The 22,237-nt window shown below is 40.2% G+C and overlaps 1 protein-coding gene across 4 annotated transcripts in view; it reads right to left on the reverse strand.

Annotated features, from left to right (window-relative positions):
* DUSP16 (dual specificity phosphatase 16) overlaps window positions 1-22,237 on the reverse strand; it is a 125,036-nt gene that overhangs the window by 27,052 nt on the left and 75,747 nt on the right. For all 4 annotated transcript variants that reach the window (XM_032159649.2, XM_058443586.1, XM_032159651.2 and 1 more), the window contains 2 exons: window positions 19,178-19,770; window positions 18,171-18,309 (listed from right to left, as the gene is read on the reverse strand). In XM_032159649.2, coding sequence (XP_032015540.1) covers window positions 18,171-18,309; window positions 19,178-19,405 — 367 coding nt within the window. In that variant the 5' untranslated portion in view covers window positions 19,406-19,770. The remainder of the gene's footprint in view (window positions 1-18,170; window positions 18,310-19,177; window positions 19,771-22,237) is intronic.

A 22,237-nucleotide genomic window follows, 5' to 3' on the forward strand; every position in this document is an offset into this window, starting at 1 on the left:
GCGTGGTGGCGGGTGCCTGTAGTCCCAGCTACTCGGAGAGGCTGAGGCAGGAGAATGCGTGAACCCGGGAGGTGGAGCTTGTAGTGAGCCGAGATCGCGCCACTGCACTCCAGCCTGGGTGACAAAGCGAGACTCCATCTCAAAAAAAAAAAAAAAAAAAAAAGTGCTGACAGACTAATTGCTTAGGGTACAGGAAGGCTTTGTGGCAAGATTACTGAACTCAGAATTAGAAGAATTCAGTTTTTTTCTAGTCCTGTCCTTACAATGATCTACTCTATGACCTTCACTAAGTCACAGTCTTGCCACCACTCAATGAAGTGAAATCTATGTAGCCAAAGGAGGTGCTTTCACTCCCTCTGGGAAAAGAAAAAATGAGTAAGGTTATTTGCTTTCCAATCTAAATATTCCTTGCTATCTAAACCCAAACACAGGAACCAGATTCTGATAAATTTTCAGATAAATGCCTTGCTATTCGAACCCTCACTATTCACTAAGTCCAAATCAAGGAGATTTGGATGACAGGGGATCCGCGTATATTTTTAATATTAAATTTAAAAACAAGGCAGGGCTCGGTGGCTCACGCCTTGGGTGATCCCTGACTTGGGAGGCTGAGGCAGGCAGATTGCCTGAGGTCAGGAGTTCGAGACCAGCCTAGCTAACATGGTGAAACCCCATCTCTACTAAAAATACAAAAATTAGCCAAGCATGGTGGTGGGTGCCTGTAATCCCAGCTACTCGGGAGGCTGAGGCAGAAGAATCACTTGAACCCAGAAGGCGGAGGTTGCAGTGAGCCGACATTGTGCCACTGTACTCCAGCCTGGGCAACAGAGCAAGACTCCATCTCAAAAACAAAAACAAACAAATAATATGTTAAGTCTTATTAGAAGACAGTACCTTTTTAACTGAGCCTTGAACAAGACCTTGAAATCTTACTGAAGTATTTATCTTCATCTCCTTGAGTTATATTGTATTAGACTTTCTCCCACTTTAAGAAACACACAAAATATGCCCTTGAAAACTGCTAGAAGTGCAGGAAGTTGAGAGGGAATCATCTTTCATTATGCCCTGCATTATGTTCAATTCAAGCATAATTCAGCCAGACGCCTGTCTCTACTGTCTAGGCTCAGTGCAGGGTCCTCAGTGCAACAAGTTAGAATGGTAGGCAGTTGACAACTATGCCACCTGCAGAATATAAAAGAGTGGCCTGGCCTCCAACCTAAGTGTCTTTCTATATATTTTTTAACACAGAAGCAGTTAAAGCTCTTCCACTTACTGAAGTTCTTAAGGTAACCTGATAGGCAGAATACATGGATCCATTATAAAAATCACAAATTCCTTTGTATCACAGGCCCTCAGGATCTGCACCTTACAGTTTCATGGTTTCTTTTTTTTTTTTTTTTTTTTTTTTGAGACTAAGTTTCGCTCTTGTTGCCCAGCCTAGAGTGCAATGGCATGATCTCAGCTCACCACAATCTCCGCCTCCCGAGTTCAAGAGATTCTCCTGCCTCAGCTTCCCGAGTAGCTGGGACTACAGGTATGCGCCACCACCCTCGGCTAATTTTGTATTTTTAGTAGAGACGGGGTTTCTCCATGTTGGTCACGCTGGTCTGGAACTCCCGACCTCAAGTGATCCGCCCGCTTTGGCCTCCAGTTTCATTTCTTACCATTTCCAATGATGATCTCCAGCCACATAAAACTCGCTGTTATTTCACATTTCCATGCCATTCTCTTGTCCAAGAATACCACCCTCACACCGCCCCATGCATGCACACATAGAAGCCACAGTACATACAGCATACACATGTGGGCAAGCCCCATGATCATACAGCAGAGGAAGTAAGAACGCAAGCCCTTGTACCTGAGTTCCTGTCCTGGCTTTACCACTTTCTAGTTGTCTGATTTGTCAAGTTACTTAAGCCCTCCTACTCTAAGTTTCCTCTTCTATAAAATGAGGATAATGATCACACCTATCTCACAGAATTGTTGAGACAGTATATCAAAAGTGTTTTGTGCCTGGCATATAGTAAAGCACCCAGGAGGTACCACTGGTTGTTGTTGTTTTTTTTTGTTTGTTTTGTTTTTTTTGAGACAGAGTCTCACTCTGTCGCCCAGGCTAGAGTGCAGTGGCGCGATCTTGGCTCACTGCAACCTCCGCTTCCCGGGTTCAAGCGATTCTCCTGCCTCAGCCTCCTGAGCAGCTGGGACTACAGGTGCATGCCACCACATTTGGCTAATTTTTTATTTTTAGTAGAGACAGGGTTTCACCAAGTTGGCCAGGCTGGTCATGAACTCCTTACCTCGGGTGATCTGCCCGCCTCGGCCTCCCTGTTTTTTTGTTATGGTGATCAGACATTCAGTATGTAGCGCCATCTGTGCGGCCTTCCTCCACCTTTGAGCTGCAGCTGTTTAGCTACACCTCCTTAGGATTCATCTGAGACAAAAAGTGGAAAAAGGAATGCCTGGAAGGTTAACTTCCCAAAGTGTGCCCCAGAGCACTAGCGTCCTGCAAGAAGCTGACAGATAGGATAGTGGTCCAAAAAGTGAGAGAAATATTGTATATCCTTAGCTCCCTGGCAGAGTCACAGCACATATTAACTTATTAAAGGTTCTAAAAAGTATTTTCAAAGAAACTGGTTTCATTTATTGAAGTCTAGTAAGTTTCCCCAAACTTATCTGACCATGGAATTCCCCCTAAAATATATTAATAGCTAGTAGAATTCACACTTACGAAATGCTACACTAGGGTCAGGTCAAAGCAACTACTGAAATGGAGTCAATCAGAACTCCTATACTTACAAGTACAACCCACAGACAATCTCAAAAAAAGGGGTCAGCCAATATTGGTATATGAGTGCCCACTGTTTAGAATTTATGCTTTTGTTTCTATTCGTGTTTTGTTCCTTTTCAGTCTAACTGAATAACACAGTCATTATTTAAGTGAGTTTTTTCCCCAAGGTAGTTCTTGTAACAATAAATGTTAAAGATTCTCATCATTCTTTGCTTTTCTTACACCTACCCAACCTAACAACTGTCAGGCACTATTTTAATTACAATTTAATTGTATGATGTTAAATTTTAACGTCATGTCTATTAACATGTAGTTCTGGTGTTTCTCTCTTTTTTTTAAAGACAGGGTCTCACTCTGTTGCCTAGGCTGGAGTGGCATGATCTCAGCTCACTGCAACCTCTGCCCCCCAGACTCAAGTGTTCCTCCCACCTCAGCCTCCTGAGTAGCCAGGGCTACAGGTGAATGCCACCATGCCCAGCTAATTTTTGTATGTTTTGTAGAGACAGGGTCCTTCCTATGTTGCCCAGGCTGGTCTCAAACTCCTAGGCTCAAGTGATCTACCCACCTCGGCCTCCCACAGTGCTGGGTTTACAGGCATGAGCCACTGTGCCCTGCCAGTTCTGGTGTTTCTCTAAAGAACTGTCTTCATATATTTTTCTATTCTGGCTCTAAAATAGTTCCAGGAATGGTTGTCATTTAAATTCAACAGAATGGCTTGGGCAACATGGAGAAACCCAATCTCTGTTAAAAAAAAAAAAAAAAAAAAAATGCAAAAATTAGCCAGGCATGGTGGAGTATTCCTGTAGTTCCAGCTACTTGGGAGGCTGAGGTGGGAGGACTGTTTGAGCCCAGGAGGTTGATGATGCAGTGAGCTGTGATCACACCACTGCACTCCAGCCTGGGTGACAAAGTGAGACCCCGTCTCAAAAAAATACATACATACATCCAACAAAACAATATTCCAATAAATGTTCTCAAAGAGAAAACACAGAATCCAAGGAAATGCCACTTGAATTTCATTTGAACCTTATAAATGATTATTTTTATAATGTATGTAATCCTAGAACATACTGAACACTTACTGCGTGACAAACATTGCTCTAAGCACACTATAGGTATTTACAAACTCTTACAGCTGCCCTATGAGGTAGGTGTTACTACTAATCCCATTTATAGATAAGGCTCAGAATCACATAATATAGGCTCAGAATCACATAATACAATAACTGGAAGAGCCAGGTTATAGGTCTACTTTTCTAAATCCTATGGAATTATTTTCAACTCTCCCTTGGATGCAGGGACAGCCTTGCTGATGATATTCATGGGGTCCTGGCCTCCCCAGCTGTGACCAGGCTAAAAAGGCCATGGTCCTCTCCCAAACTGATGGAAGAGCCTTGTTTCCCCAAAGTTATATCGCTCAAAGGCTTCAATGAGGGAGAAGAAAGAAGATCTGATGAGACCAGAGAAAGGAGAATCTCTTTAAAGGCAATTTCACATGACACCGATAACAAAGTTTACAGATGAACTGGTTGAAATGTAAATATGGTCACTGGTTTGTTCATGACTACCATTTACAAATTGGTAGTAGAGCTTGGCTTTCAGGTCACCCCCTACAGAACAACTTTCAGAGGAGATGCAACTCTGCAATAATCATAAACTGAGCCATCAGCCAGGCTGTTCGAGGTCCAGCTCTATCGTTAATTGGTACAGTGATCCTAGATCACTTTGATTTCAGTGGACCTCAAAAGTAAGTGTGGCTCTAGAAAGTTCTAAGACAGGGAACAGAAAGGAGAGAAAGAAACCATTGTTCAGCTTCAAAACAAAAGAGCCAAACAAAACAACAACACTACACTGTGAAACACATTATAAAACAAAAAGAAGCCTCTTTTTCACAAATCTTGTTCAACTGATATCTAGAACAAACTCAAACAAACAAATATTTAAAAATATTTAACAGATTTAGCTGCAATCAGAACATTCATTTAGTGCTCAGTTTGGCTTGAAATGTCCCAGACTGGCTCCCAGTCACTTCCAGAAAACACTACCTCAGCCAGAGTACATTTTCACTGATCTTTATCTATGACAATGTTCCACTCTGCTGACATCCTCCTTCATTGACAGTTTTTTCCATTCACTGACCTTTCATTCACTGCTGCACTCTAGTGACTCCAGTTTCGTTTCATTAATTAACAACAGATGAGACACTGCCTGATTTCCCTTGAACCTCTAAAAACTATCTGTGGCCTCATCAGCAACTCAGTTTTGAAACATGCTTAAAATGTCCCTCTTCCTTTCATAAGTTCTCTTACAAACAAGATCTACTTCAGAAGAAAAGTTCATGTATGCAAACTTTCTGCTCCAAATGGCTAACGGAGACACAGAATGAAGCGTCCTCTTATCTGCCCTCGTCATAACTTTGTTGTCCCAGGGACTCCAAGCTAGATTCCATTACAAGACATAACATCAGTCCGTTATCCGCTATTTACTGTGAAAAGCAGTACCAAAAAACCGATAAGCTTCTTGAAAAAATTTGCGCATATTTTTTAAAGTTGTCTGAAGACTTGACTCACTGTCCAATCTTGCCAAGTTTCTCCTATTCCTAATTTTATGCTGTTTATCATCTGGGAATGCAGAAAACAGAGTCATAGTAACCTACATGTGTTTCCCTAACATGGACCTGAACCTAAGAATGACTGTGCCCCCTACTCTGGAAGTATCTGTGCTAAGAGGAAAGAAGACAAATACACAGACCTTTCCAGCCTGCTGAGAAACAGGGATGGGCAGTCCCTGCAGGCAGAGAAGCGTCTTGGCCTCTACAGCTGTGGATGCACAGGCAGCCAGACCGCAATGCTAAAACCCATGTTTCTGTTAGTCTTCCAGAAATCCAACCAAAAGAATGCATGTTTACAAATAAAAACATAGATACTATTTCCGACACAGAAAACATCTGGTACAGCTTCTAAGGCATTCCTCATTTAGATAACACCTTATCCTAATTCAGCCATGAAAACATTTTCCCTTAAGAGCACCTCCTTCACAATTCCAATTAGAAATATGATTTTCTGTAAAAGCAAATGTGAACCACCATTCCATTTTGGAGGGGAAAAATCTGCCAAGTAAAATAAAATACATGTAACAACTCTACTAAACAATTCCAATTAGTCACTCTTTTCTCTTCCCTCTCACTCATGCAATCAGTTATAAATCACAGTATTTTCTTAAAATGAAAGTATATTTACATAATAAACAAAAGTAATACTTTACTGTGGCTTACTGATATTCTTAAAAAGTTTTTAAGGCCAAAGTTCTAAAAATAGATCCCTCTCCTTTTAGCAGTTCCATGACTTTAAAGATGGTTTCCTGCAGGGAGACACAGAGGGCCTTTCCACTCATGCCTTCATTTACATAGGGAGCAAGTCACTAGGGATTTATCAATTGACAGAGCCGCCTTCAAGGAAGGCAGAATCAAAGAGAACTGCCCTCACACCCTATATTGTGAATGGATTCCATGGTTATACAAAGAAATAATATTGATATAAAGCTCTACTTGGAAGACATTTTCCTAAAAAGTCATATGCAAATTTAACTTTTGTATTTTAAGTCATCTGCATATAGTTCATATGATTTCACAGTTTTTGAACTATGAAGTTAAATTTTTTTGTTTTGTTTTGTTTTGTTTTGATTTTGGAGATGGAGTTTCACGCTTGTTGCCCAGGCTGGAGTGCAATGGTGCAACCTCTGCTCACCGCAACCTCCACCTTCCGGGTTCAACCAATTCTCCTGCCTCAGCCTCCCGAGTAGCTGGGATCACAGGCATGCGCCATCACGCCTGGCTAATTTTGTATTGTTAGTAAACACGGGGTTTCTCCATGTTGGTCAGGCTGGTCTCAAACTCCCAACCTCAGGTGATCAGCCCGCCTCGGCCTCCCAAAGTGCTGGGATTACAGGCGTGAGCCACCGTTCCCAGCCGTTAAATTCTTTTGTAGTTCTCAAGTAGTTTAATTCTTTTGTAAAACAAAACTCTCTTTTTGTAACATAAACACAATCCTTTCATTTGCTTATTTTAGAATATACGTGAAAAATTAGAGTACACCTTCACCTGTAGAGGAGAGTTCTCCTCTCCATACTGGAAAGAAAATCTGCTGCTTTACCATCACACAAAGGAGACAACTCTAACATTAAAAATGGAAAATACTGAAAATATTTATTTTGCAGTAAAGTACTTTAATTGCTCTTCAGAGTAATTCTGTTATGCCTTAGTCTGACATGTCTGATTTAGGCAACTTTGTTCTCTAGACACTCAAAAACAGACTAAAGTATGGTCACAATTCTTTCAGAATCAGCAGACAGTAAACATGGAGAGTTGAAACTAGTTGAAGAAAAGAAAAAAAAAAAAAGCAACATAATTTCATACCCCTAAAGAAAGCAAACAAAATATGTAACTAATGTTTCAATGTAGATACTTTGGTCTGGATAAGCCAAGCCACACAGGTTTGGTAAATTGCTCCTAGGAGGGTAGACAGCATGTTTTCCACAACATTAGCAGCATTCCACCTATTTCCCATATAGCCAACTCTCCAATTGAGCCGTACTAAAGAGAAAAATCCCACATGATCTAAAGCATTAATTTAAAGCTCTTATTCCATCCACGCCCATCTACTGGAGCACAGACCAAGAGGAGAGTGGATAGATATGCATTTCTCTTTCAGGAAGGCTGACAAGTAGCCTACGTCCCACAAAACTTATCCCATAAATGACACCTCCAAAAGAGCTCGCCCTATATTAAACAACTTTATCACGTGACACAGTTGGGAAATGGGAAATTCTATCTAATTTTGGTAGTTATGACATATGTAACAGTTATGACATATACAACAAATGAATGAAAAATTTTCAAAGCACCAGCAGACAAATCACTAAACACTAAAATTATGCAACTTGTAATTTCTTATGACTCAGAATGTCCAGATCTCATAACTCAGGATAATATTTAAATCAACTCAATTAGCAACATCCAGATGTGTTATTCAAGAAGGAAGAGTTCTCAGAAGATGTAGACTGGTAACTATTTTGCTGATCTTTTAAATTGGCAATACATAACTATGCCCAGAAAAACTCCTCTTAAACACCCTGAAACAAAGATTGTTCTAAAGACTGCAACCAGAATAACCAATCAAAAGGAATACAGCCAGAATCTACCACTTGGCTGAACAGAATTAACAAGCTCTGTAAGTAGGAGAGCCAGAGTCACAGAGTCTCCCTACTATTTTCCTAACACATCTGTGCTTTCCCGCCTTTAGGCTTTTGAAAATTCAACCTTTCCAGTCCATTTTGTATTTTCTTCTAAACCACAGGCAAGCACAAGTTACATCTCTTTTATAGCATTATGGTCCCAAAATTTTTTACCATGATCAACAAAATATATTTTACACTCAAAACCCTCTGAACACCTACACATACTCACCACTAAGACAAAAGTTCATGATACTATCTTCCCTAATTCTGTTGCATTTAAAGAAAAAAAAAAAAACTTCCTTGACCAGCGTATGTAGACACGGTCCAGCTTAGAGGCTCTATAAAATTTATACCAATCATTTGGCAGTATCTACCACTGACCTAGTAACTGTGAAATAACTGTGTGTGTGTCGTGACCTGTCTTACTTCTCCAGCTATTGTGAGCTGCTTATGGATAAGAATTATCCATAACTCTTTGTAATTACCTCAGCATTTAGCATAGTGCCTGGCACATAATTAGAATTCAATAAATGTTTATTGAATCCTTCCTTGTTACAATGAATAGCTGTTGATGGACATAAGTCTTGTGTATTTTTGGTGTTCCGAAGGATTTCCTGATTCCATTCAAAGCCAAAAGCTAGTTGGTGTGGGTGGGGGCACAAAATCTGCTTCCTATTCCTAGACCACAATGCCCCAGAAGACTCTCAGGGTGAGTGGGGAGGCACAGGGCAAGAAAAAAACATTTTTTCTTCTACTACAGGAAAAAAGATAAAATTGGTGAGTGCCACTTTGGTTATCCAAAAGCAACACTGAATCCTTATTATGATTCTGCCATATCCACAGGACTTTACATAAAACGGAAAGAAAATTTTTTTCTGATGCCCCTAAATGGTGCAGGACTCCACACTGGTGTGGAGAGTACCATAATACATCTCCATGGCTCAGGGAATCAGGGCACATCCCATAGGAAACCAATGAGACACCAACTACGATTATACCCCAGATGAGGATGGTGTGGCTGCTGGACATGTCTATAATCATCATCAAAATGGATAATGAAATGAGATTATCCATAGGGGAAACTTGATGAGTCAAGAGGAAAAAGGAATACAGGTCTAGTGTCTGGAGAATGATTCAAGAATAAAATCTGACTAACTTGTAAATTGTCCATGAATCACACTATACAGCTCACTTCTCAGGCTATCCATGTGAAGCGCAAAGCTTTCTAAGCCATCTAGCCACAGGCTCTCCCCTAAGACCACTTCCGTAGATTCCACTCTGTCTACAGTCCTCCTCTTTGGCCAACTACACATTTTGACAAGAGACCTCATAGAGCAGTGAGGCAGAAAGGGATAACTGCGTTTCACATATAAGTTCAAAAAACATTTAATAGCACCTACTATGAGTTCGACATAGTGCTAGGTAATGGAACAGTGGTGACCAAGACAGAGGGCCTTCTCTGGAGTTGACAGTTTTATGGGATAAACTTTAACCAAATAATTAGATGAGTAATTAACTAATTATGGTAGGTGGCCAAAGGCATATGGAAACCAACTTTGCCTGGTAGCTAGGGAAGGCTTGACAACCACATTGAATCTAGCAGGAAAACGACTAGGTAAATAGCAGAGAGAAGAGCCCAGGGCAGAGGAGAGAGCCTCCGTGAAGGCCCAGGGCACATGATGTTGTAGGTTTAGAGCAACAGGGAGGAGGCCTAAGGAGCTGAGGCAAAACAACAACTGAGGACTTAAAGTGGCACTGGATGAAGTTAGCGAGGTAGGCAGAAGCCAGCCATTGCAGGGCCTTGTGAAATCAGTTAAAAATTTTGTAATTTATCTTAAGAGCACTGCATATTATTGATGCATATTAAACTGGGAAGTGATGTAATCTGAATTAGTTTAAAAACACAAAATAAAAATGTAACTTTGGCTACAGTGTGAGCAATGGATTGGAAGGTGGCAAGACAGAGCATGTGAACAGACTAGTTAAGAGGCTCCTGGAGCTACCTGGGGGAGGAATAACATTCAACTGACTTCATGGTAGCAGAAGACCAGAAAACCAGACAGACCCAAGAGGTTGGAAGAAAGATCTGGTGACTGAGAGATGACAGGTATTGCAGCCATATCTCCAATAGCTCACAACACTCATCACCTTAAAGTACAAATTCTTCCTTGTGATTTAAAGAGCTTACATAATTTGATCTCATGTCCTCTCAATTCCCATTTCTCTCCTTCACAAAAAATCCACTCTGGTCTCCTCACTGCGCCCCTCCAAATCTATGTTCATTCCTGACATTTTTAATCATGTTCTCTTTCCCCCTCAGAATGCGAAGAACCCTCCCTACCCAAATCTTACTCATCTTTCAAGGTTTGATTAAAATTCCATTGCCCTAATCAAGTCTTCCCTGACTTCTGCAGACTACACTGAATCATCCCTTATCACTGTATCATATATTTATCAAATGATCATATACTTCTCTTTCTTTCATCCACTTTAGGTGAATTTCCCCAAATTAACCACTAAATTCTCAAAGGCAGGGGCAAGCCTTTTGCTTTTCCAATATCCTCACCCCCGAAAGCCCAGTCCAAGGCACAACCATGGAAGCACCCATCAAACATTGAGAGGCTGAGTGAGTGAAAGGGCTGAAGAATATGCTGGACCTGGTGTTTCTCTAGACCACACAGCTGCCCCAACTGGGGCAAGGGAAGATTGATGTCACTGTTGTCATCTGGGGTGCTTTTGTTTGGTCTGTGCACAATATCAGGATGGGGAACCAAAGGACTATCTTTAATCTTTAGTTGGCTCTCTAGTCTGTTTGTTTCAAAAGACAATCTCAAGCATATGTCTTAGCCACTGGTAGCTGGGAAGAGACATGACTGACCTTCCACACTGGCAGATAGCAATTGGAGAATCGATGATCCAATTCAGACGAATTCATGCCAACTGAGACTCAGAAACAGAGCCAGAAATACACAGCAGCCAGTGAGCAAACAGCACCTTTTTCTCCAGCTTTACTGAAGTATGATTAACAAACAAAAATTTTATCTATTTAAGGTGTACAGCATGATGATGTGATATACATATACACTTGGAGTGACTACCTTACCTCACATAGCCATGCTCTTTTTGTTGTGGTGAGAACACTTAAGATTTACTCTTTCAGCAAATTTGAAGTATATGATACATTTATTGTTAACCAGAGTCACCGTGCTGTACAATAGGTCTCCAGAACTTACTCATCATCTAACTGAAAGTCTGTACTCTTTAAGCAGCATCTCCCCATTACCCTAGCCCTCCAGCCCCTGGTAACCACCGTTCCACTGTTTTTATGAGTTGTGACTCTTTTAGATCCACATGTAAGTGATACCATGCAGTATTTGTCTTTCTGTGTCTGGCTTATTTCAATTAGCATAATGTCCTCCAGGTTCACCCGTATTGTTGCAAAATGGTAGGATTTCCTTCTTTTTTAAGGCTGAATATTCCATTGTGTGTGTATGTGTGCATACAGCATCTATTTTTAGTCTGTTTTCAGTGACTCTCAGTCACTGTAGTTTTTTAGACACAAGAGCAGTCAGTTCCTTAATAATTGGCGTACTTTTACTGAAATCCATTAATTTCAATCTCATTTACCAAATTCTACAGGATTCGTAATGGAATTACTGAAGATTTCCCTTTTCCAGACAAAGGAGAAGAAACACCAAATTAGATAACAGAATTGATGATAATAGCACAAAGAGCAAAATCCGTAACCAGGAAGATCAGGTTCTATTCTACCTCCATGAGGAAGGACAGTAATCGACTCCATTAAACCAAAAGTATACATTTATTACACAGAACTGTTATCAGAATCTAGATCCTTATTAAATTGAAAATGTGTACAGTCTAATACATTTTTGTTCACTCGTGGTCTAACTACAATAGTAAGTTCAACTCAAAACGAAGAAATGAGTATTTGGCCTTTAACCATAGCAAACGTTAATCGAAGACCTTTGCTGTGTTCTTAATAAATGGTATCTTCTATCCTTATTCACAGCTATACACCAGCATAAAACAGAGTAGACTTTTACTTGATGATCTCTTCTGGCTAATATAGTTTAATGCTTTTTAAAAAATTTAATATACAGTATATTTTTATAGATTGCTATATTCTATAAAGTATGAAGAATATGACTGAAATTCTCAAAAAGACTGAGAAAGAGCTATTACAAAAAGAGCCTTTCAGAATAAGCCTGATCTGAAATGGGCACCCTTGATTCCCAATCTAGCCTCTTGACAAAATTCCAGAAGACTCTGGAATTACTTGAGGATGTAGGCCTTGGGCAGCAAGAGCTTAGGAGAGTCACTCAGCAGCTCTGTTATTTTCCTCATTTGTAAATGAAAGGGCTAAAGTCTGTGGTTCATTTATGGTTTTCTCCCGCAATCGCTGTAGGGTTATTCTGTGCCGCATCACAGGACAGAAGGGAGTGCTGTGGAATTAATAAGCCTGGTGGAGCCCTTTTGCTTTTACTCAGGCTGTAACTGGGGAAAGAGAAGGACATAGTAGAACAGCATTTTTCACATGCAGGTTGATCTTTATTTCTACTAAATTAACCCATTTACTCTCTTTTCCGTATGTCAGCATAAAATAAAAGCCCAAATTCAATAGTTTTCCTTTTTTTCACGTATATGTACTTCTAATCTGGCGCTCTTAGAAATAGACAAGTAGAATAAACTGATACATAGTGAATAAGTAACAGCCAAGAAACAAGTTTATTTTTCAGAGAACTAGTTTTCTGCAGGTTGTTGAAAACACCAAAAAAGTTGCTCAATAAATCAATGTTGGCAACTGATTTTTTGGGTTTTCAAACTCATACTGGTAAGTTTCTTATTTTTTTTAAAGGACAGTCTTTTAGACTATTGATACAGAAATTTCACATCCATTGTCTAATACAATCCTTATAACAAGGCAAGCGTTATTATCTCTTTTTAGGACCTGAAAAAATACAAAATAATTCAGGTTAAATGACTTATCCAAAGTTGCCATAAGGAGCAGAGACACACACACAGAAAACACAGGTTACAGCTTTGACCCCTAGTCCATTGTTCTTTCCAGCTTAAAGGGATTTCCTCAATGCAGATGTTAGATCACCTAGGGAATGGGTGTGGGCATGGCACTGAGTTGATCAGAAGACCCTGAAACCTTCTGCAGATGCAGATACAGATACAGATCTGTGCTCAGGTAACACCTTTACCACTAGGACCTAGTTTTTCTTCCCTCCTGCTCTTTTCTGATCCTTTTTCTTTGGCCGATATCTAAGGTTTAGCAGTAACACGAAAGGTATTACCAACCCTTGAAAATGGTTCCTTTTTTGGATTCTCCAATCCCCATCTCTCCCCTTCCCCTCAATCTTAAATCTTACATCTGCAGGAGAAAAAACAAGAACAGGCCCGGCACATGGCATAGAGCGTGGCACTACCTCTCTCTAGCTCTACCTTGTATAATTTCTTTTTTATTTTTTTGGAGACAGGGTCTTGCTCTGTCACCCAGGCTGGAGTTCAGTGGCGCAATCATGGCTCGCTGCAGCCTCAAACTCCTGGGCTCAAGTGAGCCTTCCAAGTAGCTGGGACTATAGGTATGATACCACCGCACCCGGCTACTTTTTTAAATTTCTAGTAGAGACGAGGTCTCTCTCTATTGGCCAGGCAGGTCTCAAACTCCTGAGCTCAAGTGATCCTCCTGCCTCAGCCTCCTAAAGTGTTGGGATTACAGGCATAAGCCACCACGCCTGGCTAATTTTGTATTTTTAGTAGAGACGGGGTTTCTCCATATTGGTCAGGCTGGTTATGAACTCCCGACCTCAGGTGATCTGCCCGCCTCAGCCTCCCAAAGTGCTGGGATTACAGGTGTGAGCCACCGCACCCGGCCAATATGAATTCTTAAGTCTTAATTTCAAAAGGGGGTTGTGGGGAAGATACGCAGGTCTTTAAATTGTACTTATTCAATAATTTGACTTCAAAATTGAAAAAAAAAGGAAACAATGGTTTACCATTACCTACCCATTAATGGTAATAGAGAACTTTTTTTTTCCTTTTTGAGACAGAGTCTCACTCTGTTGCCTATGCTAGGGTGCAGTGGTACGATCTTGGCTCACTGCAACCTCTGCCTCCCAGCTTCAAGCAATTCTCCTGCCTTAGCCTCCCGAGTAGCTGAGACTACAGGCAGGTGCCACCATGCCTGGCTAATTTTTGTATTTTTAGTAGAGATGGGGTTTTGCCATGATGGCCAGGCTGGTCTCGAACTCCTGACCTCAGGTGATCCACCCATCTCGGCCTCCCAAAGTGCTGGGATTACAGGTGTGAGCCACCATGTCCGGGCAGTAATGGAGAACTTTCTAAGGCATCCAAATTTGTTTTTTTTTTTAAGATGAGATTGCTACTGATAATTTTGTGTTTTGTTTTTTTTTGTTTTTTTTAGAGACAGGCTCTCTGTCACCCAGACTGTAGTGCAGTGTTGCAATCACAGCTCACTGTAACCTCAAACTCCTGGGCTCAAGCAATCCTCCCACCTCAGCTTCCCAAGTAGCTGGAAATACAGGGGTGCACCACCACACCCAGCTGCTACTGATATTAAACCCTTTAATCCACTGGGAGTGAAACAATGCTATGGCTTGGTTTGACTTGGTTAGTAGGTTATTTACTAGTGACTAAATAGAGCGATCAATTTACATTTACATTTTTAAAAATACAATAATTATTCTGACTATTCTCAATTAACATGAATTCAAGGACTTGTATCTTCCTATGAGTGGAGCTGGATTTCTAGGGTTGTTAGCTGTTTATCAAATATCAGTATTTAAGGACCACACAAAATTAGCATTGTTTAATTACAGCAGCATTTTCATCAGATTTTAATACCATCTTCACATCTACTTATATAGATGAAGAAAGTTTCATATTAGGTATTTTCCTATCACAGCTATATATTTGCTTTATCAGAATAAATACACCTTCCAAATCACTTATTTCAAAACAATCTGAAGTTTTCTCTACTTTCAGACTTCATCACTGCTTAATATGCTTTATTCTAAACTGATAAATCATGGGAAATATAAACAGTATAAAACCTTCAGGTAAGCTAATATCAAAATATTTACTGAAAACTTCAGAAGGGCTAGGCCTTGCGGGAACACAAAGATAAACAAGACCTGGTCCATATTAAAGAACTAAGCCCACTGCATTCCTGTAGAGGTTCCCCAAATCCCACTTCCTCCTCCTTCAGTAATCCTTCATTTTTTATGACCATGTAAGTAGGTCCTCCAGGTAAGTGTCAGTCTCCTCTTGTTTGAAGGAAAGAGCTCATTAAGATGCTGCTATCAATTTCTTGGGAGTCTTCTTGTTCCCCTTATTCACAGTCATTCTTCTGTGGGTAAGGTAGCCCTGAGAGTGTGAGTAGATGTGGGGCCACAATTCCTCACTGCCATAGCTAATGACCATAAAAACCATCTCACATATCTGATGCTTTCTTTTCTCAAGGTGGCTGAAAGTTCTAAACCGATGGAAAAATTATTCCAAGAAACCACTTTGTCTATTACCATGTACAAACGAGACTGACAACAATCTCCAACTGTTGAAAGTCATAGGGGCAGTTTGTAGTGAAAATTGTCTCCAGTGACCTTGTAACGTACAGTAGCCCCCGTGAGAAACTAGTGTGCTTTTCAGTTATTTCTCCCCAACCAAAATATTTAAGAAACTTTTGTCAATGTGTCCTTCTGTCCCACATCCCTGGCTTGTCCTCTGAGCAGCTGGACCTTTGCAATAAAACAGTTTCCCAAGAATTGATGGCCAAACCTTCTCCAATACTGTTATCCACTTATCCCAATTATCTACCTACCCGGACGAAAAAATTCACTAACCAAGAGAATCCCCAATTGCTTTTGGATGATTGAGAAGGCTTCTAATAATCTAGAACCCTCTCTTAGGTGTCACAAGAAATCCAGCTGCTCAGAAATTCCCAAACAAGCAATTCGGACTCTGAAGTCACCTCCTAAGCTAATAGAAACACAGGATTCTAGAGGTACGGATGAAGATACGGTGCTACTAATACATTTAATGTGGCTCCCGGTGCTGCCTCCATGGACTTTCCGTTAGGCCTAAGAAACACTTCCTGTTTGAAACAGGGATGTCAGAGTGTTCTGACTCAGTGTGTCACACCACGTGTCCCTAGAGTTGACACAGCTAATCAGGCAGTCCTGTTTCTTCCTTATTGCCCAGTGAATGCCCCTCCCAAGGCTACACAGGATAAGAACCTTCCCAGGTAACAAAGGAATGCTCTTTGATAAAGGAATAAAGGGTACAAGTAGCTAAAGCACCTGTGCTAGAAACTCAGTGTGAGCTCACTCCTCTGGGGGCAGTGTCTACTTGACTGAGATGTTGAGTAAGGTCTCCCCATAGGGTAAAAGTATCTCAAACAAGAACATGGTGGGATAACCACTCTGTCACGAAGCACATCTTGGCATATTGCTTCTTTAAGAAAATCTCTGGCTGGGTGTGGTGGCTCACGCCTGTAATCCCAGCACTTTGGGAGGCCGATGCAGGCAGATCACCTGAGGTCAAAGTTCGAGATCAGACTGGCCAACATGGTGAAACCCGGTCTCTACTAAAATACAAAAATTAGCCAGGCGTGGTGGCACGTGCTCGGAATCCCAGCTACTTGGGAGGCTAAGGCAGGAGAATCGCTTGAACCTGGGAAGCAGAGGTTTACAGCAAGCCAAAGTCACGCCACTGCACTCCAGCCTAGGCGACAGGGCAAAACTCTGTCCCAGAAAAAAAAAAAAAAAAAAGAAAAACCCCGATCCCATTAACAGGATTCCAAGGTAAAGTCCCTTACACAGTGGCCACATGCAACATGAAATGAGTTCCTAAACTCACCAAATTAGTTTAGTGAAATGCTAATAGTAGCTGTTATATTTAACACACTCATATTCCCAGTAAAAGAATGTGTCTATCAACAGAGACAGAATCTAATATTATAATTCTCAGTTACAGACTTCTGAAAACTACATTCTAAGACAAGCCGGCTTCACTTAACACTAATTGAAAGATCAGATGGAATCACAGCATAAATGAAAGGTGTACAGATAGAGAATCTGAAAAAGATGCAACTATCCTTGTTCTTAGAGAACTGAGGAAAAGCTTGTGAGAGAGAACTGGAGACATGGAAATCTTATCTAAACCTGCACAGAGTTTAAAGTTATTAACACACCAACAACTAATTCATCTTAATATTTTGTTTTTCTTAGACCAAATGTTTAAAAGCGCTCTTGCCTATCATTGAAGCTGAATCTGCCTAACACAGCAGCTTTATGTTAAGGTTATTGTGTGTTGTCAAACTATATTCCCAGCTCTATGGGCCTACAGGGCAAGCGAAAGGATTTTCATTTGCAAAACGAGAAGCAAAGGATGAACAGCCTTCTTTGGAATTTGATGGGATTAACTCCTACGATGCCATCCTCCAGGAGAGATATAGAATATTTGGTCCTTCCCACACACTTTATAAAATCATCTGATTGCTTAGCATTTCTACGTTGAGACTTTCTTTTAATTATAAAACAAATAAAAATATGCAAGTAACTTTTAAAACAGTTCCCCTAATTACCAGAAGAAACATTCTGCACACATTCTCCCCCTATTTCACTGTTTATAATGCCCAGAAAGGTGACCATAAGGCTTATCTCTGGAGTCCACTCCAACTATAAATGTTAAGTAAGAGTTTGACACTGTAATATTGGTCTGGTTCTTGCCACAGGGGCGGGAACTAGCAGGAGCTGAGATGTTCATCATTTGGTGTTCTTATATCACAGGTGAATGGAAAAAGGCAGACAGAAGCAGCTGGCTTTGAGCTATCCATATGGGTGTGCAAATCTATGTGGCACTACCAGTTAATAGCAAGTGAAGAGGCACTTGAGCCAAGTCAAAAATACACTGACCCATGTGGAAGAATGATATCGTATTCAAGTTAAATAGAACAGTGACATCAATCAAAAGCTATAAATAAATCATTTTACACAGTAAAGTTGGGATGATCTATTGTACTGTGAGGTCACAGTGAAATATGCTTACTCATACAGCTCAACAAGATCCTGAGTCCTTTTAATTCCATCACGAGCCTTACCTGCAAGCAGGTGAACAGAGTTGAAGCTCTTCTCCAGTTTACCCAGAAGTACAGTGAGAAAACAGTCTGAAGAGAGAGAGGCAACATCTTGGGAGCTTTGATCGTAAACTACAACCTTCTGACTGCAATCAATGTCAACCTGAAATGCAAACATGAGGCTTGTTAGGAAGAAGGTGAGAAAAGTAATCTCAAACTACTGCTTAAGATCTCATGTTTACCAGTGCTGAGGCGAATAATTGCTTCTTGTTTTCAATTAATAATTTGAATAAAAATAAGATGTAGTCAATTTATGAGACAGACACACACATAACTCTTAAAAACCAAAATGATGCTATTTCTGTGTAGGTGGTCTCACAACTCCCTGGTTTTAAATCCTTTACACTATAAAATGGTAAAGTTCAAAATAAACCAAACAACATGCAAAATAAACATAACCCTGGACCTAAACAAACTTTTTTTAAAATGACTTTTACACCTTAACAAAGAAATCAGTTGTTTATTTAAATTAAAACATGAGCTCATTTGTATTTGTGAAGAAAAAAAACAGACTTCCTCACCACACAGACAACATTTTAGTATCCCAGGAATAACTTTCCTTGAAGATATCATAAAGTCTTGACCAATGTTACCACATGTGTTATGACATATAAAAAGCACCCCTAATAATTAGTTCCTACTTTCTTTCCAAAGGACTTGAAAAGAATGACTTTCCTTTCAGTAAATTTGCAAATATAGAATAGTGTTTAATAAAATAATTTTAGCAAGCCACAAGAAAATATAGCACTTGTTCAAACTAAAGCAAGTTAATCCTTCATAGTTTAGAAATATTATTAAATGTGACAATATGGACAATAAATTATTTTGAGGTACCACAAGGCACCAAAATTTAAAAAGCAACCAAAACTTCCTCAAATTACTTTCTCTACTTAAAGAGAAGGCTTCAATTAAAATTATTCCTCATTCAGTGTGTCCATTTATTTTAAAAAGGCAAAAGGGAAAGCGTTTACCTTATGTTTTGCTGAATGCTGGATGAGCTCTGTAATTAACACTTTGTCCTGTTGCAACCTTCGCTTCATAAGCTTGGAGCAGTTGATATTAATGGCTTCCAAAATGTGGGATGTATTGTATTCCACAAATGGTCGGCTATCAATTAGCAGCACTTTTTCCGTTCCACTTTCCAGCAGAGCCACCAACCTCTCAGTAACAATTTGAGTTCCAATCATCTCATGGGCCATGACAACAATAAGTCCTCTTTTCCCACCTCCTTCTTTAATTTGCCACGATGATGTAATGGTGGTGTGCTCAAAGGCTCAGCCACTCCATTGTACTAAAAGTATATGAGGTCAGGCTGGTGGTGACTGGCAAAAGGAGAGTTAAACCCATTTTCACCAAGAGCCCTCCAAGTGAATGTCTCTTTCTCTTTCCCGTTGATGTGCTCTTGCAAAGGACTCCGTCCACAAAGCAGCCCCTCACATTTGATTCATAAAGAGATGACTGGAATAACCATTCCACAACAAAAGATGCTTTGGGGCAGCCAGCGCATTACATCATTCTTTACCTTTGCTCCCGCGCTCCAACAGCTTTACACTGGACTGAAAGCCTAGGCGGAGAGAGAAAGACAGAAAACAAAACATGAGGTCAAAAAAAGAAGAAAGAGTGTCAGATTAGAGAGTGTATGATTCATAATATTTACTCCATTAATCTAATTCCATACTTGATGCACTGCTTCATTTGAACAAACAAATAAAAAGGACAAATTGGTACGGCTTCAGAAAAATGTGCTAGTGATAATTCCATTTTACCTCAAAATGTAAAAACTCAAAGAAAACAAAACAAGACATATCATGAATTATAATCACCTGGGGGTCAGAACTAAATGACCTGTAGTATTGAATTAAAAGGGCTATAAAAAGCTGCTTGAAGTATTATTATTCCAAATAATTTTCCTATATTTTATTTGCTTATTTATTGAAACCCCACAAAGAACAGCAGCTGAGGACCAAGTTAGCAATCCTGTGTTATCGGGACAAAAAAAAAAAAAAATCTTTTCTGAAATGGCTTAAGAATTCCTGTGATGAATGGGGGTGTATATGTGTGCACATGTGAGCTCACACGAGTACCAGGGCGCAAACAGCAGCCTTTTAAAATTGCCCTCATGGAGGAGAGAAGATGCAGGAAAACTGCAGGTTCTATAAATGTCAGCTATCTTTTAAGGAAGAGGAAGGACAAAAACAACTGATATGTTTGTCACAGCAGCTGCCGAGCTAGGCCTGTGAAGTGCTGAAGCTCACAGCCATGGCCCTGGCATGTCTCCTTCCGGAGGCCACCTCCCTACCACCAAGTTGCTTAAGGCCCTGTAAGCTTATCCTTCACTTTTTCCTGCTTCATTCTTCGGAGAATCACTAACTCCTAGTCTTAAAAAATCTCACCCCTTAACCTGGAACTCTAAGTTGGCAACCCAGACATACAGAGTCCTTAAAGTTGAACCCAGTGCTTCCCTTTCTTGCCAAACTCCTTTAATCAATCACTTTCTAATTAACACTAGTTGAAGTTTTGTGCTTATTGCTTGGACTTCACCTTGACCTTCAATACTCTCAGATTCCTATCTCCCCTCATCCATCTCTGCTTATACGAAATCCTCTACTACATAAAACTACATGTCTACTTCTGGCATTGAACTTCTAGAGGGTAAATTTTTTTTTTTTTTTTTTTTTTTTTTTGAGACAGGGTCTTGCTCTGTCACCCAGGCTGGAGTGTAGAGACACAATCTCAGCTCACTGCAACCTCTGCCTCCCGGGCTCAAGTGATTCTCCTGCCTCAGCCTCCCAAGTTGCTGGGACTACAGGCGCGCACCACCACACCTGGCTAATTTTTGTACTTTTTGTAGAGACAGGGTTTTGCCATGTTGCCCAGGCTGGTCTCGAACTCCTGGGCTCAAGCAATCTACCCATCTCAGCCTCCCAAAGTGCTGGGACTATAGGTATGAGCCACCACACCCAGCCTAGAGGGTAACTATTTGATAGCAAAAGTTTATTATATTTCTTACTTCTACAGTACTTTGGACATAATATACTCAATATATTACTATGGTAGGTAAATTCTTCCTTGTTCCAAAAACAATTTAAGATTCTAAATATTTGATTAGCTGATTTCAGATCAGGATGTCAGAGCCTTTAAAAACCTTTAGGTCATGTTTCCTAATTTTGTACTTACAAATTAGAAGCTAAAGTATGGAGACAGAAGGGGAAGCATGATATAAAGAGATGTAGCTTTGTCATTTACTTATGCAACCTTGGACAAATCACATAACCTCTCTAAACCACAGTTTCTTCACCTACAAAATTTAGACATTACAGTGGCCTTGTCTCTTCAAATTTTGGTCTGAGAACAAAATTATCTAATTTATTGAAAGCTGGTAAGTAAAAAAGCAACTATGCATCATAGAGAGACAGGAGGAAAAAAACCCTATAGATGCCAATGGCAAACAAAGCTGGCTTGCATCTGGCATCTAAAAGACATCACCCACAGATAAAAACAGATGTAATTCCATCCTCCTATAGTACAGCTGCAACCAAACTGTGCCCTTTCTCACAGAGGCTGACACACAGGGAGTTAGAAGGCACCTGAGATACTGTCTCAACCACACCCCATTTTACAAACCAGCTCCATTTAATACATCATATGTCCATTTCTTATTTTCCAAGAAACAACTTTCATTAATGAATTATTTTTAGTATAGCTTTATGGCAATGAAGTACAAAAGTCATCTCTATTTTCAACTGAAGGAACTATAAGAGAGAATTTGTCCTAGTCAATCCACTAATAAACTTCTGCAAAGCGCCTACCGAGGCCATATCACTGAATCAGGTTCTGCCTGCTTAGTGACAGAATTCATGGCAATGTAAGGTCCTGTATTCAGATTGTCTGATTCCCAAACCAGGGCTTCTACTACTAGGTTGCCCTGTTTTCCCTAAGTACTTGTTCCCATAATGGAACTGGACCGGGAAAGAATGATGCCAATTGTCCATGAGGGTACCCAGGTGGCACAGAAAGTGGAAATCCGAGAA

This window comes from Hylobates moloch, unplaced genomic scaffold (genome assembly GCF_009828535.3).
Source record: "Hylobates moloch isolate HMO894 unplaced genomic scaffold, HMol_V3 SCAFFOLD_8, whole genome shotgun sequence".
In the NCBI taxonomy this organism is placed as follows: Eukaryota; Metazoa; Chordata; class Mammalia; order Primates; family Hylobatidae; genus Hylobates; species Hylobates moloch.